The 17,522-nt window shown below is 37.3% G+C and overlaps 1 protein-coding gene across 2 annotated transcripts in view; it reads left to right on the top strand.

Moving 5' to 3' along the window:
• selenbp1 (selenium binding protein 1) overlaps nucleotides 1-17,499 on the top strand; it is a 50,628-nt gene extending 33,129 nt beyond the window's left edge. The window contains exons 2-12 of one of the 2 annotated variants that reach the window (XM_079626973.1): nucleotides 11,105-11,161; nucleotides 11,601-11,713; nucleotides 11,842-12,027; nucleotides 12,817-12,937; nucleotides 13,011-13,193; nucleotides 13,270-13,451; nucleotides 13,576-13,654; nucleotides 14,850-14,971; nucleotides 15,092-15,184; nucleotides 15,400-15,518; nucleotides 16,573-17,499. In XM_079626973.1, coding sequence (XP_079483099.1) covers nucleotides 11,105-11,161; nucleotides 11,601-11,713; nucleotides 11,842-12,027; nucleotides 12,817-12,937; nucleotides 13,011-13,193; nucleotides 13,270-13,451; nucleotides 13,576-13,654; nucleotides 14,850-14,971; nucleotides 15,092-15,184; nucleotides 15,400-15,518; nucleotides 16,573-16,735 — 1,418 coding nt within the window. In that variant the 3' untranslated portion in view covers nucleotides 16,736-17,499. Of the gene's footprint in view, nucleotides 1-11,080; nucleotides 11,162-11,600; nucleotides 11,714-11,841; nucleotides 12,028-12,816; nucleotides 12,938-13,010; nucleotides 13,194-13,269; nucleotides 13,452-13,575; nucleotides 13,655-14,849; nucleotides 14,972-15,091; nucleotides 15,185-15,399; nucleotides 15,519-16,572 lie in introns of both variants that reach the window. The other variant, XM_079626974.1, reaches the window with a different exon arrangement.
• Nucleotides 17,500-17,522: the final 23 nt, after the last annotated feature.

Here is a 17,522-nt window from a genome sequence, read left to right as displayed (position 1 = left end):
CACAAATCCCCATAATATGCATATCATTTGATAGATCTCCTCATGCTGAACAACTTTGCCTCTAGAACTAATGCTGTCAATCGAATCGTTCATTAAATATACGCAATTACGTTAAAAACCTACTTTTGCGAACTAGTCCCTGGTTTTTCGTCCGATCAGAACCAGACCAGTCTAGGACAATTCTCTGGACTCTCTATATCAATAATTATTGAAAAAAAGTGTAATTTATGCATTTGGATGGCTATAATTGGCTCATTTAGAAAATGGGCGTGGCAAAATCCAATCAAAAGCCTATAAATCCCGAATTAAAACTCAAAACTTCACAAAAATTGGTGAGCATATGTGCAATAACATCATTAACAAGCATGCCAAATTTTATGGAGATCGGACCATAGGTGGCGCTATAACTGTTAAAAAGCTTTTAAACCATATATTTCCTATGGTAAATTGCCTGTATTGGCTGTAAATGGTGTTTTTCCATCTATGATGTCAGTGGTTAAATGCTTGCTAAATAAATCTTAATGTCTTTTGATGCTAATGTGCTTAACGGCCTTAAAGGCCTTAAAAGCTTGAACACCGACAAATGCTGCTTGCAGCTTTAATTTGTCTTGTTATTGTTATTCTTCTGCCGTAAAACGCATCGTGCAGCCCAAACCGTAAGTGCTGGAGCTTTGAAACTTTGCCATATGGTAGTACAAAAATCGAGGAGAGGTTATCAAATTATGACCCCGATTGGCCCATAGGTGGCGCTATAGCGATCAATTGCGCGAAACTGGTCATAACTCCTAGACCGTATGTCGTAGACTCAAGTGTCTTATATCATTGGAAAGCTGACCACCTGACGTAAAAAACGTATATCTCCGATTTAATTTCCGCCATGATAGATTTTCCGCCATTTTGAATTTTGTCAAAAACCTACTTTTGCGAACTAGTCCCTGGTTTTTCGCCCGATCGGAACCAAACCAATGCAGAAATGTTCTCTGGAGTCTGATAATCAATAATTATTGAAAAAAAGTTCAATTATCGATTAACGGTCGCAAGGGGGCGTAAAATTAACTTTGTAGGCGGAGCCTATATTACTTAAACGCCTATAACTCAAGTAGTAAATGAGATAACTTCACCAAACTTGGTACACATGTGTAGGAGGTCAATTTGAGGTCACGATAAAAAAACCGTGTCGATTGGCCACATGGTGGCGCTATAACACAGAAAAAACGTATAAACACCTGACCGTTTGTCCGATTGACTTAAAATTTGATATGCAGTGTCTTGGCCCAAGGGGCCATCTATGTCTAGAAGGATATTGGCGTATCTAAAAAAAAAATGGCCGCCATTGGCCAATGAAGTTTAAGCACCCATTAGACATGGTTAACGGAGGCCAATCGTAACGAAACTTGATGGCCATGTTCAACTCATGGCCCTAAAGGTCTGTAAGAGTTTTGAAAGAAATCGGCCACTAGTTGGCGCTAACGAGTTTTACGGCTCTGTAATCACGTGGTGTTACAAATATCGTCAGAATATGCATATCATTTGATAGATCTCCTCATGCTGAACAACTTTGCCTCTAGAACTAATACTGTCAATTGAATTGTTCATTAATTATACGCAATTACGTTAAAAACCTACTTTTGCGAACTAGTCCCTGGTTTTTCGCCCGATCGGAACCAGACCAGTCTAGAACAATTCTCTGGACTCTCTAGATCAATAATTATTAAAAAAAGTTGAACTTTTGCATTTGGATGGCTATAAGAGGGTAATTTAAGAAAAGGGGCGTGTCAAAATACACTCAAAAGCCTATAAATCCTAAATAAAAACTCAAAACTTCACAAAAATTTGTGAGCATATGTGCAATAACATCATTAACAAGCATGCAAAATTTTAAGGAGATCGGACCATAGGTGGCGCTATAACTGTTTAAAAGCTTTTAAACCATATATTTCCTATGGTAAATTGCCTGTATTGGCTGTAAATGGTGTTTTTTCATCTATGATGTCAGTGGTTAAATGCTTGCTAAATAAATCTTAATGTCTTTTAACGTTAATGTGCTTAAAGGCCTTAAAAGCTTGAACACCGACAAATGCTGCTTGCAGCTTTAATTATTATTATTATTATTATTCTGCCGTAAAACGCATCGTGCAGCCCAAACCGTAAGAGCTAGAGCTTTGAAACTTTGCCATATGGTAGTACAAAAATCGAGGAGAGGTTATCAAATTATGACCCCGATTGGCCCATAGGTGGCGCTATAGCGATCAATTGCGCGAAACTGGTCATAACTCCTAGACCGTATGTCGTAGACTCAAGTGTCTTATATCATTGGACAGCTGACCACCTGACGTAAAAAACGTATATCTCTGATTTAATTTCCGCCATGATAGATTTTCCGCCATTTTGAATTTTGTCAAAAACCTACTTTTGCAAACTAGTCCCTGGTTTTTCACCCGATCGGAACCAAACCAGTGCATAAATATTCTCTGGAGTCTGATAATCAATAATTATTGAAAAAAAGTTCGATTATCGATTAACGGTTGCTAGGGGGCGTAAAATTAACGTTGTAGGCGGAGCCTATATTACTAAAACGCCTATAACTCAAGTAGTAAATGAGATAACTTCACCAAACTTGGTACACATGTGTACGAGGTCAATCTGAGGTCACGATAAAAAAACTGCGTCGATTGGCCACATGGTGGCGCTAAAACACAGAAAAAACGTATAAACACCTGACCGTTTGTCCGATTGACTTAAAATTTGGTGTGCAGTGTCTTGGCCCAAGGGGCCATCTATGTCTAGAAGGATATTGGCGTATCTAAAAAAAAAATGGCCGCCATTGGCCAATGAAGTTTAAGCACCCATTAGACATGGTTAACGGAGGCCAATCGTAACGAAACTCGATGGCCATGTTCAACTCATGGCCCTAAAGGTCTGTAAGAGTTTTGAAAGAAATCGGCCACTAGTTGGCGCTAACGAGTTTTACGGCTCTGTAATCACGTGGTGTTACAAATATCGTCAGAATATGCATATCATTTGATAGATCTTCTCATGCTGAACAACTTTGCCTCTAGAACTAATGCTGTCAATTGAATTGTTCATTAATTATACGCAATTACGTTAAAAACCTACTTTTGCGAACTAGTCCCTGGTTTTTTGCCCAATCAGAACCAAAACAGTCTAGGACAGTTCTTTGGACTCTCTAGATTAATAATTATCAAAAAAAGTGTATTTTTTGCATTTGGGTGGCTATAAGTGGGTCATTTAAGAAAAGGGGCGTGTCAAAATACACTCAAAAGCCTATAAATCCTAAACAAAAACTCAGAACTGCACAAAAATTGATCAGCATATGTGTCTTAACATGGTGAGGAAGCATGCCGAGTTTCATGGAGATCGGACCTTAGGTGGCGCTAAAACTGGCAAAAAGGTACCGTCATTATTAGGTGTTCAAGCACGAAGTGCTGAAAACCTATTGTAATTGTACCGATTTTTATTATTATTATTCTCCTGTAAAACGCGTTGTGCAGCCCAAACCGTAAGAGCTAGAGACTTGAAACTTTGCCAGATGGTAGTACAAAAATCGAGGAGAGGTTATCAAATTATGAGCCAGATTGGCCCATAGGTGGCGCTAGAGCAACAAAAAGACTAAATTGCCCATAACTCCTAGGTCTTTTGGGCTAGGCTCACAATTTCCACATCACTGTAATCCTTGGCTCCAGACGGTCAATATGTACATCTCCAAATTCGATTTGGACCAAAAAAAAAAAAGTTATGGCCAATTTTGTCCAAAACCTACTTGTGCGAACTAGTCCCTGGTTTTTTGCCCAATCAGAACCAAAACAGTCTAGGACAGTTCTTTGGACTCTCTAGATTAATAATTATCAAAAAAAGTGTATTTTTTGCATTTGGGTGGCTATAAGTGGGTCATTTAAGAAAAGGGGCGTGTCAAAATACACTCAAAAGCCTATAAATCCTAAACAAAAACTCAGAACTGCACAAAAATTGATCAGCATATGTGTCTTAACATGGTGAGGAAGCATGCCGAGTTTCATGGAGATCGGACCTTAGGTGGCGCTAAAACTGGCAAAAAGGTACCGTCATTATTAGGTGTTCAAGCACGAAGTGCTGAAAACCTATTGTAATTGTACCGATTTTTAGGTGTTCAAGCACGAAGTGCTGAAAACCTATTGTAATTGTACTGATTTTTATTATTATTATTATTATTATTCTGCCGTAAAACGCATCGTGCAGCCCAAACCGTAAGAGCTAGAGCTTTGAAACTTTGCCATATGGTAGTACAAAAATCGAGGAGAGGTTATCAAATTATGACCCCGATTGGCCCATAGGTGGCGCTATAGCGATCAATTGCGCGAAACTGGTCATAACTCCTAGACCGTATGTCGTAGACTCAAGTGTCTTATATCATTGGACAGCTGACCACCTGACGTAAAAAACGTATATCTCTGATTTAATTTCCGCCATGATAGATTTTCCGCCATTTTGAATTTTGTCAAAAACCTACTTTTGCAAACTAGTCCCTGGTTTTTCACCCGATCGGAACCAAACCAGTGCATAAATATTCTCTGGAGTCTGATAATCAATAATTATTGAAAAAAAGTTCGATTATCGATTAACGGTTGCTAGGGGGCGTAAAATTAACGTTGTAGGCGGAGCCTATATTACTAAAACGCCTATAACTCAAGTAGTAAATGAGATAACTTCACCAAACTTGGTACACATGTGTACGAGGTCAATCTGAGGTCACGATAAAAAAACTGCGTCGATTGGCCACATGGTGGCGCTAAAACACAGAAAAAACGTATAAACACCTGACCGTTTGTCCGATTGACTTAAAATTTGGTGTGCAGTGTCTTGGCCCAAGGGGCCATCTATGTCTAGAAGGATATTGGCGTATCTAAAAAAAAAATGGCCGCCATTGGCCAATGAAGTTTAAGCACCCATTAGACATGGTTAACGGAGGCCAATCGTAACGAAACTCGATGGCCATGTTCAACTCATGGCCCTAAAGGTCTGTAAGAGTTTTGAAAGAAATCGGCCACTAGTTGGCGCTAACGAGTTTTACGGCTCTGTAATCACGTGGTGTTACAAATATCGTCAGAATATGCATATCATTTGATAGATCTTCTCATGCTGAACAACTTTGCCTCTAGAACTAATGCTGTCAATTGAATTGTTCATTAATTATACGCAATTACGTTAAAAACCTACTTTTGCGAACTAGTCCCTGGTTTTTTGCCCAATCAGAACCAAAACAGTCTAGGACAGTTCTTTGGACTCTCTAGATTAATAATTATCAAAAAAAGTGTATTTTTTGCATTTGGGTGGCTATAAGTGGGTCATTTAAGAAAAGGGGCGTGTCAAAATACACTCAAAAGCCTATAAATCCTAAACAAAAACTCAGAACTGCACAAAAATTGATCAGCATATGTGTCTTAACATGGTGAGGAAGCATGCCGAGTTTCATGGAGATCGGACCTTAGGTGGCGCTAAAACTGGCAAAAAGGTACCGTCATTATTAGGTGTTCAAGCACGAAGTGCTGAAAACCTATTGTAATTGTACCGATTTTTAGGTGTTCAAGCACGAAGTGCTGAAAACCTATTGTAATTGTACTGATTTTTATTATTATTATTATTATTATTCTGCCGTAAAACGCATCGTGCAGCCCAAACCGTAAGAGCTAGAGCTTTGAAACTTTGCCATATGGTAGTACAAAAATCGAGGAGAGGTTATCAAATTATGACCCCGATTGGCCCATAGGTGGCGCTATAGCGATCAATTGCGCGAAACTGGTCATAACTCCTAGACCGTATGTCGTAGACTCAAGTGTCTTATATCATTGGACAGCTGACCACCTGACGTAAAAAACGTATATCTCTGATTTAATTTCCGCCATGATAGATTTTCCGCCATTTTGAATTTTGTCAAAAACCTACTTTTGCAAACTAGTCCCTGGTTTTTCACCCGATCGGAACCAAACCAGTGCATAAATATTCTCTGGAGTCTGATAATCAATAATTATTGAAAAAAAGTTCGATTATCGATTAACGGTTGCTAGGGGGCGTAAAATTAACGTTGTAGGCGGAGCCTATATTACTAAAACGCCTATAACTCAAGTAGTAAATGAGATAACTTCACCAAACTTGGTACACATGTGTACGAGGTCAATCTGAGGTCACGATAAAAAAACTGCGTCGATTGGCCACATGGTGGCGCTAAAACACAGAAAAAACGTATAAACACCTGACCGTTTGTCCGATTGACTTAAAATTTGGTGTGCAGTGTCTTGGCCCAAGGGGCCATCTATGTCTAGAAGGATATTGGCGTATCTAAAAAAAAAATGGCCGCCATTGGCCAATGAAGTTTAAGCACCCATTAGACATGGTTAACGGAGGCCAATCGTAACGAAACTCGATGGCCATGTTCAACTCATGGCCCTAAAGGTCTGTAAGAGTTTTGAAAGAAATCGGCCACTAGTTGGCGCTAACGAGTTTTACGGCTCTGTAATCACGTGGTGTTACAAATATCGTCAGAATATGCATATCATTTGATAGATCTTCTCATGCTGAACAACTTTGCCTCTAGAACTAATGCTGTCAATTGAATTGTTCATTAATTATACGCAATTACGTTAAAAACCTACTTTTGCGAACTAGTCCCTGGTTTTTCGCCCGATCGGAACCAGACCAGTCTAGAACAATTTTCTGGACTCTCTAGATCAATAATTATTAAAAAAAGTTGAACTTTTGCATTTGGATGGCTATAAGAGGGTAATTTAAGAAAAGGGGCGTGTCAAAATACACTCAAAAGCCTATAAATCCTAAATAAAAACTCAAAACTTCACAAAAATTGTTGAGCATATGTGCAATAACATCATTAACAAGCATGCAAAATTTTATGGAGATCGGACCATAGGTGGCGCTATAACTGTTAAAAAGCTTTTAAACCATATATTTCTATGGTAAATTGTCTGTATTGGCTGTAAATGGTGTTTTTCCATCTATGATGTCAGTGGTTAAATGCTTGCTAAATAAATCTTAATGTCTTTTAACGTTAATGTGCTTAAAGGCCTTAAAGGCCTTAAAAGCTTGAACACCGACAAATGCTGCTTGCAGCTTTAATTTTTATTATTATTATTATTATTCTGCCGTAAAACGCATCGTGCAGCCCAAACCGTAAGAGCTAGAGACTTGAAACTTTGCCAGTAGGTAGTACAAAAATCGAGGAGAGGTTATCAAATTATGAGCTCGATTGGCCCATAGGTGGCGCTATAGCGCAAAAAACAAAAAAAATTCACTATTTTGCTTATATCTCAATAACCCTTTGGCCTAGACTCAAGTGTCTTATATCATTGGAATCCTTGGCTCAAGACGAACAAAAAATCGCGCAGGTTTTTTTTTTCCGCCATGATAGATTTTCCGCCATTTTGAATTTTGTCAAAAACCTACTTTTGCGAACTAGTCCCTGGTTTTTTGCCCGATCGGAACCAAACCAGTGCAGAAATGTTCTCTGGAGTCTGAAGATCAATAATTATTGAAAAAAAGTTGAAATTTCGATTCACGGTTGCTAGGGGGCGTCAAAACGTTAATATGGGCGGAGCCTATTTTACTAAAATGCCTATAACTCAAGTAGTAAATGAGATAACTTTACCAAACTTGGTACACATGTGTAGGAGGTCAATCTGAGGTCACGATAAAAAAACCGCGTCGATTGGCCACATGGTGGCGCTATAACACAGAAAAAACGTATAAACACCTGACCGTTTGTCCGATTGACTTGAAATTTGGTATGCAGTGTCTTGGCCCAAGGGGCCATCTATGTCTAGAAGGATATTGGCGTATCTAAAAAAACATGGCCGCCATTGGCCAATTAAGTTTAAGACAAGGTTAACGATGGCCAATCAGAACGAAACTCAGTGGACATGTTCAACTCATGGCCCTAGAGGTCTGTAAGAGTTTTGAAAGAAATCGGCCACTAGTTGGCGCTAACGAGTTTTACGGCTCTGTAATCACGTGGTGTAACAAATATCGTCAGAATATGCATATCATTAGATAGATCTCCTCATGTTGAACAACTTTGCCTCTAGAACTAATGCTGTCAATTGAATTGTTCATTAATTATTCGCAATTACGTTAAAAACCTACTTTTGCGAACTAGTCCCTGGTTTTTCGCCCGATCGGAACCAGACCAGTCTAGAACAATTCTCTGGACTCTCTAGATCAATAATTATTAAAAAAAGTTGAACTTTTGCATTTGGATGGCTATAAGAGGGTAATTTAAGAAAAGGGGCGTGTCAAAATACACTCAAAAGCCTATAAATCCTAAATTAAAACTCAAAACTTCACAAAAATTGGTGAGCATATGTGCAATAACATCATTAACAAGCAAGCAAAATTTTATGGAGATCGGACCATAGGTGGCGCTATAACTGTTAAAAAGCTTTTAAACCATATATTTCCTATGGTAAATTGACTGTATTGGCTGTAAATGGTGTTTTTCCATCTATGATGTCAGTGATTAAATGCTTGCTAAATAAATCTTAATGTCTTTTAACGTTAATGTGCTTAAAGGCCTTAAAGGCCTTAAAAGCTTGAACACCGACAAATGCTGCTTGCAGCTTTAATTTTATATATATATTTATCTAAAATGAATTAATTTTATTAATCCGTTTATATGTTTAAAAAGAAGAAGAATGTATTTATGTAAATTAAAATATATTTATATATGAAATGTCAATTTATTAATTTTTTTTAGCCTACGTAATTTTTTGGCGGCACCCCTGACACAGTCAGGGGGCACCCCAGTGTGCCGCGGCACCCACTTTGAGAAAGGCTGCTCTAAAATATCAAGATAATTTTTTTTTTTTTTTTTTTTTTTAATGCATAATATTAAAAATATTTATATTTATACAATTATGGATTGTGTGATTTCCACTCTAGGATAATTTTTCTAGGCAAGCTTCTCTTTCTAACTCAATGTTTAGGTTTGACTAATCATAATTGCAAATTGCATTGGTTTTACTGGGATGGAGGAAATTCAATTTTTAGGTGTCCGGTCACTTCTGACCGGGAAGGCCCAGGAGGTGACTCTGAAACGAAAACCGTCTGAGGGTTAAGGGGAACTTTAGCCCCCCTGCCCTAAACTTCTGCCTAGCCCCCCTGCCCTAAACATTTGCATTGAAAATGTGTGATTAAGTGTAGGCTACACAAATTCGTGTTTGCTTCAGTCTTGTTATAATCAGATTCAGCGCGTTCTTCCTCTTCAATCCGCGTACGGCGTCGAGAAGAGCGCACGTCCGAAACAGAGGACAGTGTGTGTGTGTGTGTGTGTGTGTGTGTGTGTTCATCTGAGCCTTATTGGTTTTTCACTGCTCGTCAATATCAGAATATTTGAGATGACCAATCAAAGTAGGCAGGCTTTATGTTCACAGAAGCTGCTGAGCGCGAATTTTAGCAGAGCGACTCGACGCGCTTCAGTTTACGGTCAAGTGCGGGATAAGATGTAAGTATAGGCTAGGCTACTTTAAGTCTTGCTGTTTTAAAGGCACAAAAGCTATATCACGGTTTCGATTTTAGTTTGTTGGCAAACTATAACGCTAGAGACATTTAAATTAGGCTATAAATTTTACATCTCATGGGACAAGGGAGAAGAGCGAGTTCGAAAGGCGGATTCGAACTCGAAAAGCGGCTTTCACAGCCTACGACCCACGCCACTGTAGTGGGCGATATTTAGTAGTGGGCGTCTTTTTGCCAAAAAAGACAGGCACTCAGTGCAAATATATTGTCCGTATATCGGAAATGTAAAAGAATAAGGATTTATTTTCTTCCACTCGCTTGGGCCCCATAATGCCCATTGGATAATGCCCCCCTATTGGCTGGTGCCCCAGGGCACTTACCTGGCCCTGACTACAGGATATTCCTCCCGGGTTAGTGACATCACTAACCCTAAAATGTATATAAACCCCGCCCGGAAACGCGATTTATAGATTACCATGACAGAATATGCTAATCAATGACTAGAAAATAACTACACATAAGCTACATAAATTCATAAATTATTCAGAAATGTCCTGTTGCATTCTACATTCAAAATTTTCAGTGCATGTCTGTGTGAGGTAAAAGGACACAAGCTCTTGAAGCTCCGCCCTCTGGAGCAGCAGATCATTTGCATATAAAGGGACAGACACAAAACATTTTTTGTTTTTGCTCACCCTCAAAAAGTGATCACTTTCAAATCTGTGGGGTATTTTGAGCTAAAACTTCATATACACACTCTGGGGACATCAGATACTTATTTTATATCTTGTGAAAAGGCCATTATACCCTTTAAGCCTTTAAGTTTTTCAGTGTTTACAGCAAACACATGCTGCTATTGCAGTTCTTATACTCAGTTTTACTATATTAATTGATCTCGAGCAGTAGTGCAATACAGAAGTAATTATGTTAATTCAAATAATAATAAATACATAAAAACGTATACTACAACATATTTCGTATTGATGCCTCATTAGACTCACTCCACAAGGAATTGACAATTTAAGACAGACCTTTAAAAAAAAGTTACAATTTTGCTTTATTTCTACAATACTTTTCATTCTGAGATAGTTGTTCAGTGAGGGGGCTGAACTTACTAACCCATAAACATTTGTCTGGCTCTCAAGGGAAGGATGTTGAACAATTCTTGGCAAGACATGTTGTCTCCTAGATCGTGACATTGGCCATCTGTTGTAGTTGGTTTGTACATGTACGTGTATTTTTTAAAACGTCTATAGAACAGTAAGATGTATTCAGTTCACTTGGCTAGACATCATTCAGGCATTTTAAGAACACAGTACACAGTAACGGACTCATACTCATATGATGGTGCGCTATGCAGGCAAATAGATCATCACAAATCCCACTTTGAAATAATATATTTTTTAAACATCATGCTTTTATTCAAACTCTCAGATTTTTATTACGGATGTCATGCTTTAACAAGCAAAGTTGTGTGTATACTTCCCAGATTGAATTGAGTTGAGTCTGGCCTGCTTTCATTTTTGATAGTTTGAGTGTAACTCACATTGTGATATTTGAGATCTGACATATTGCCTGCTTACAGCCTCAACTTGTTCAGGATGTGGACCAGGATATAAAACCCCTCTGGATGCTATGAAAGGTGAGTTGCTTTAAAAGCATAAGGCAACTTATTGTGTGAATGAATAGGTTGGTAGAGTATATTAGCATGAGTTAGTAGTTCATAGTTGCTTGCAAGTCACTACAAGCTAGCGTGACCTTTGCACTACTAGAGATTTCCTGTCATCATCTGATTTGGCAGCTCCTCCTCCCTACCACCAGAGGTCTCCCTTACTTGTAGATTAGATTGGCATTGTTCTGCATTGTTTGGTTTGCCTTCTGTTTTACCTCACATTTGCCCTGTCCAAATACCCCCACCCCACTGGTGGTGTTTGCAGATGTTAAGTGCAGATGTTAAGTGCAATTCATCAAATATTTTAGACATAATTAGTACACCCTTTAGGAAATTAATTATTAAATTATAGGAAACAAAGATCAATAAATGTTTAAACTCTAAACTTAAAAATAAATTCTTCCAACAGGTCCTCTAGAAGAGATCGTCTACCTGCCATGCATTTATCGCAACACAGACATCCAGAAACCCGATTATCTTGCAACTGTTGATATCAATCCAAAATCTCCCAATTTTTGCAAGGTAAAAGCAAATATGATTCAAAACTAAAACTGTTTTAGATCAGAGTGTGGCAGCAACACATTTACTTTAATTATTTCCTAGTATAACTGTTACTTTAGTAACATTTTCTCCATTTTGTGATGGTCTAGGTGATACATAGGTTGCCCATGCCCAATCTGAAGGATGAATTACATCATTCTGGTTGGAACGCCTGCAGCAGTTGTTATGATGATTCCTCCAAAAGGCGCAATCGTCTCATTCTACCTTCCCTGATCTCCTCCCGTATCTACGTCGTTGATGTAGGGACGGATCCTCGGGCTCCACGGCTTCACAAGGTTCACAATAGTCTGTCTATATAGGAATACACATATTTGGATGGTGTTAGCTAGAGGTAGTAAAAACCCAGAAGGAGCAATTCATGAGGGTTACTTAAATGACTGTTTCACTCTTGTGCCCCTAAACGAAAATTGCTATTCTTATATGCATACACTTGAGATTTGTATCTTTTACTGCTTGCTAAAGTACTTAATACTTCAAGTTTGGCAAACTCAGACCAGCTAATTTGTATCATGAAAAAAAGTTTGACCAATGGATGTCACAATATAAAAGATGAACCACTTGGGTGAACATCAAACAAAATATTTGAAGTGAATTCATATCATCTTGATTATAAAAGGAATAGTTCAGCCAAAAATGAAAAATTTCCCATAATTGACCCGTAGGCCATCTTAGGTGTATGACTTTCTTCAGGGTTATATTAAATAATATCCCAGCCTTGTAATGGCATTGAATAGTGCCAGAGTTTTTGAAGCTCCAAAAAGCGCATCCATCCATCATAAAAGTAATCCATACGATTCCAGTGGTTAATAAATGCCTTCTGAAGCGAAACTATAGGTTTTGTAAGAAAATTTTCCATATTTAAAACTTTATAATGACTGACTTCATGATGCATGACATCATGTCCTGTTGCCTTTATTGATTGCGGTCCGAAGTAATTTTCTTTAACAGCTACAACACAATGATTAACATCAAGAGTGACCGCCCCTTTATACATGACTGTTGACTCTGAGAATGTTTTGCTCTTGCCAAGCTCGTGAATTCTTTCCATCTCTGTCCTTCTCCAGATAGTCGAGCCCACAGATGTGTTCTGGAAGTGTGGCCTTGCCAACCCCCACACTTCTCACTGCTTAGGCAGTGGCCAAATCATGATCAGTGCCATGGGCGATCCCTCTGGCAATGGCAAGGGTAAGATGCTGTGTTTACCTCACTGTATTTACAATACACACTTGGCTTACTTTTTGTTTGTGTTCTTTGTAAGGTGGTTTTGTGTTGCTGGATGGCGAGACTTTTGAAGTCATTGGCAACTGGGAGCAGCCAGGTGAAGCAGCGCCGTTTGGTTATGACTTCTGGTACCAGCCTCGCCACAATGTCATGATCAGCACTGAGTGGGGTGCACCTAAAGCTTTGGGAAATGGCTTCAACCCTGAAGATGTCAAAGCCGGTACGTGTACGTTAAAACAGTATGTTTGATGCACTGCAGCCGACTGGGAGTGATCAGACTGAGGATCTGTTTGCAGGTCACTATGGGCAGCACCTCCATGTGTGGGACTGGACCACACACAAGCGGATTCAGACTCTGGATCTGGGGGAAGAGGGTGCTATTCCTCTAGAGATCCGGTTCCTGCACGACCCCGCTGCGGCTGAAGGATACGTGGGCTGTGCGCTTCAGAGCACCGTCTACCGTTTCTACAAGACTCCGGCAAGCACATAAAAAACCCTTTCACAGTTAAAATCTTTATTTTAGGCTAAACCATGAACGTTAAAGGCCTTCCTTTTTCAGTTTTTAGGCAGTTCATATTTTAGCTTCAAATTTTGTTTTACAGAAAGGAGACTGGGCTGCAGAGAAAGTCATCAAAGTTCCTAGTAAAAAAGTAGAAGGTTGGGCTCTTCCTGAAATGCCAGGTAAGTGCTTTTAGAAAAAAGCATATGCACAATTGTCACGATACACACACAGGGGAAGTCAGATCCAAGTGCAGTTATTTATTAGGTTAATCCATACACACAACAGTCCAGGCAAAGGTCAAAAATCCAACAAGGCAATCCGAGGTACAAGAAACAAACAAGAACTGGGCAAGCACAGACATCAAGTGTGGTGACATATAACAAGGACTCCATAACAAACACTAAAACAGACAGGGTATAAATACACACAGAACTAACTATCATGATGGGAAACAGCTGGGTATAATGAACAGTGATGAGTGCAGACAAGGATTGTGGGGAATGCAGTTCCTAATGAGAATGACACTGTGGGGGAAGGGGACCTGTAGTGGACACCAGGGAACATGAACCAGACACTGTGACAACAATGTGATTTCCAAAATAACACGGCTGAACAGAGAAAAGAAAAAGTAAAGAAAAGAAACAGAAATATACTCTAGTAGATCAATAACTCCCAAATATGATGATCTCCTTGAAAAGGACCCCCTTTCTCAAACAAAGGTGGCTATATATTTTTGTGTATAAAGACCCATTTATACTCTGTGAAAGAAATTATTAAAATATTCTTGTAAATATTGTGTTTTTTTTCTTCTTTGTATTGTTAATGTGATGTAAGATTTATCAACTTTTATATCTTACTGTTAAAAACTTGGGCTGTCAATAAAATAGTTATTATTATAGTTATTAATTTCTTATTTTAACTAGTTTTTAAAAGAATGATACTGTAATATTAAATCAAATGTAATAAACGTTTTAAAAATCTTGTACTAAACATTGATATGTAACAGCCCTGATATCTAACATTACTAAATTTTCCTTGGACCACAGTTTTACAATCTGCTATAAAGCCTATAATGGCAAAAAGTGAAAATATTCAAATATTGTCTGGAGATTGTGTACCGGTTTATATATATATATATATATATTTTTTGTGTAATGTATACAGTAATACTTTTTAAAAATATATTTTATGGGATTTATTTCTCAGTTTTGGACTCGTTTTAAAAAGAATGAAATTGTAATAAAATTACATTTAGTAGATGTTTAAAATATGTCGTAATAAAGATTTAATACATGAATTTCTCGAATTTTTTTAATGTCAAAAAGGAAAAAAATATATAAGACACTGTTACTCATGGATTTTTTTTTGCCATAGGTCTCATTACTGATATCTTGATTTCATTGGATGATCGCTTCCTCTACTTTAGTAACTGGTTGCATGGAGACATTCGACAGTATGATGTCACCGACAGGAGGAATCCACGTATGGTTGGTCAGGTAAGACAACTTCGATTAGCAGGATCAAGATTTCTCTACATTTATAGAATCATGTCAATTATGAATAAAGTGTCAAAACAGCAAAACTTGCATTTTTAATTCATGAAATGCATTTTTGAGGTCTTCCTTGGTGGCAGTATTTTGAAAGATGGACCAGTGAAAGTATTGGAGGACAAAGAACTGGACAGCCAGCCAACACCACGGATACTGAAGGTACCTTTTCATTTCCAAGTATGCTTCATGTGAGCTCTGTGTATACATTTGAGTTAGACATTTATGCAGAGGAAAGCAGCCTAAAGCTGTTGGCAACTAACTAATTGACAGATGACCCAGCTTAATGTCCTCCAAATCATTAGGTCATACAGAGCTAAACAGAGCAATTAGAGCACATCATTTGCTGGAGGTTAAAATGTTCTTTTCCTCATCAGGGAAAGCGGGTACAGGGCGGTCCTCAGATGCTTCAGCTGAGCTTGGATGGAAAGCGACTGTATGTCACCACTTCTTTATACAGTGCCTGGGACAAGCAGTTCTACCCTGACCTTGTCAAGTGAGAAAAAAAAAAAAAAAAATTTTGAAATGTTATTTGAGTATTTTGTGTAAGTAATAATAATATAGGTATGAAAGCTTGTTTTCGCCACGGAATAAAAATAAAATAAAAAGGTAATTGCTACTTTTTATCTCACAATTCTGAGAAATTATGTCAGATTTACGAGATATAAACATGTAATTCTAACTTTATAACTCGTAATTGTGAGTTTACATCTCACAATTCTGACTTTATAACTCAATTGAAGTTCTGTATATCACACAATTCTGAGGGGCAAAAAAACAGAATTGCGAGGTATAAATTCTGACTTTATTTCTCAGAATTGTGATTAAAAAGTTGCAATTACCTTTTAAAAAAATTTATTTTGATTCGCAATTCTGACTTTTTAAAGACTTAATTTTTTTTAAAGACTTTAAATTTTTTTTTACGAATTGCGAGGTATAAATTTTGACTTTATTTCTCAGAATTGTGATTAAAAAGTTGCAATTACTGTACCTTTTCAATTTTTTTATTCTGTGATTGATTTGATTTTTGATTCGCAATTCTGACTTTTTAAAGACTGTTTCGTTTTTTTAAAGACTTTTAAAAAAATGAAGAATTGCGAGGTATAAATTCTGACTTTATTTCTCAGAATTGTGATTAAAAAGTTGCAATTACCTTTTAAATTTTTTGATTATGAGATTGATTTGATTTTTGATTCGCAATTCTGACTTTTTAAAATAGTTGCAATTCTGAAAGATAAAATATAAATATAGAAATGAAAGCTTGTTTTTTCCATGGAATTAAAAAAATTAATGGGTAATTGCAAGTTTTTATCTAACATTATTGAGAAATAAAGTCACAATTCTGAGATAAAAAAGTAAAAATTGTGAGATTAAAAAAATGTATCTCTTATATTTAATAAAATATAATAAAAACTATATTTATTTTATTTTATTCTGTGGCAGAAACAAGCTTCCATAGTATATGTCAAGCATTATAGGCTTGTAAAGGCTGTTTAAATTGTTTCAGAAATAACCTCTGATTTATTTATTATGCTCTTATTTCACTTTAGGGAGGGGTCAGTCATGATGCAGATTGACGTGGACACAGATAAAGGTGGCCTGAAGCTCAACGAGAATTTCCTTGTGGATTTCGGAGCAGAGCCAGAAGGTCCTGCTCTTGCTCATGAGCTCAGATATCCTGGTGGAGACTGTACTTCTGATATCTGGTTATGAAATTAGGGCCAATCCATCATGTTTCTAAGAGCAGAATTATTATTCCCATATTCTCACAATTGAATGGAGATGTATATCATCATTTTATAATCATGTTTAGTCTATGTATGGACCAAATCCTTAATCATATTATGTGTCTATTAGCGATTCCAAGAGTGAATTATGTTGTAAATGACATCTCAACTACAAAAACAAATTTTGATTGTCTTTGTACTCTTTCTACTATTGTACACATTATGCATCCCAATGAACTCAAAGGTTTTGTGATTTGTTGTTGTAAGGGCTTTCCAAATCATTAGAATTGCAAAGCAGATTTTAACCACGTGATGCAGGCGCACAGAGAGAGGACACACTCACCATTACTATGAGGGCACATATTTTGAAGTAGCCGGTTTCGAATATGTTCTAACATAAAGCAATCGATTACGTATGTTGTATTTTTGTTTTCTGTGTTTAGAAACTCTACATGGACATATAACAACTGTAATAACAAATGTGAATATTTTTACATTTTATTTTTCATCAATGTGCAGATAAAGAGAATACAACAGCGCAAAAAAAAAAATCAAGGAGTTTTGTTTGTACTTGGGCTAGTATAGTTTGGTTGATTGCCATTCATACAATACAAGTATGCAAAGTTATCTATTCAAGTCTGCAGATAAGGACACATTATTTTTGTTTACATCACATTATTTTCTTTTTTAACAAAGTAACGTACTGTAACATGAGTAAGTACAATAAAACAATAAATAGAAGGAATAGGTAAAATGGTTAGTAATATAACAAG

Source organism: Phoxinus phoxinus, assembly GCF_949152265.1.
Source record: "Phoxinus phoxinus genome assembly, chromosome: 10".
Lineage (NCBI taxonomy): Eukaryota > Metazoa > Chordata > Actinopteri > Cypriniformes > Leuciscidae > Phoxinus > Phoxinus phoxinus.
The sequence above is the reverse complement of the archived record's forward strand: the minus strand, read 5'-3'. Positions and strand labels throughout refer to the sequence as shown.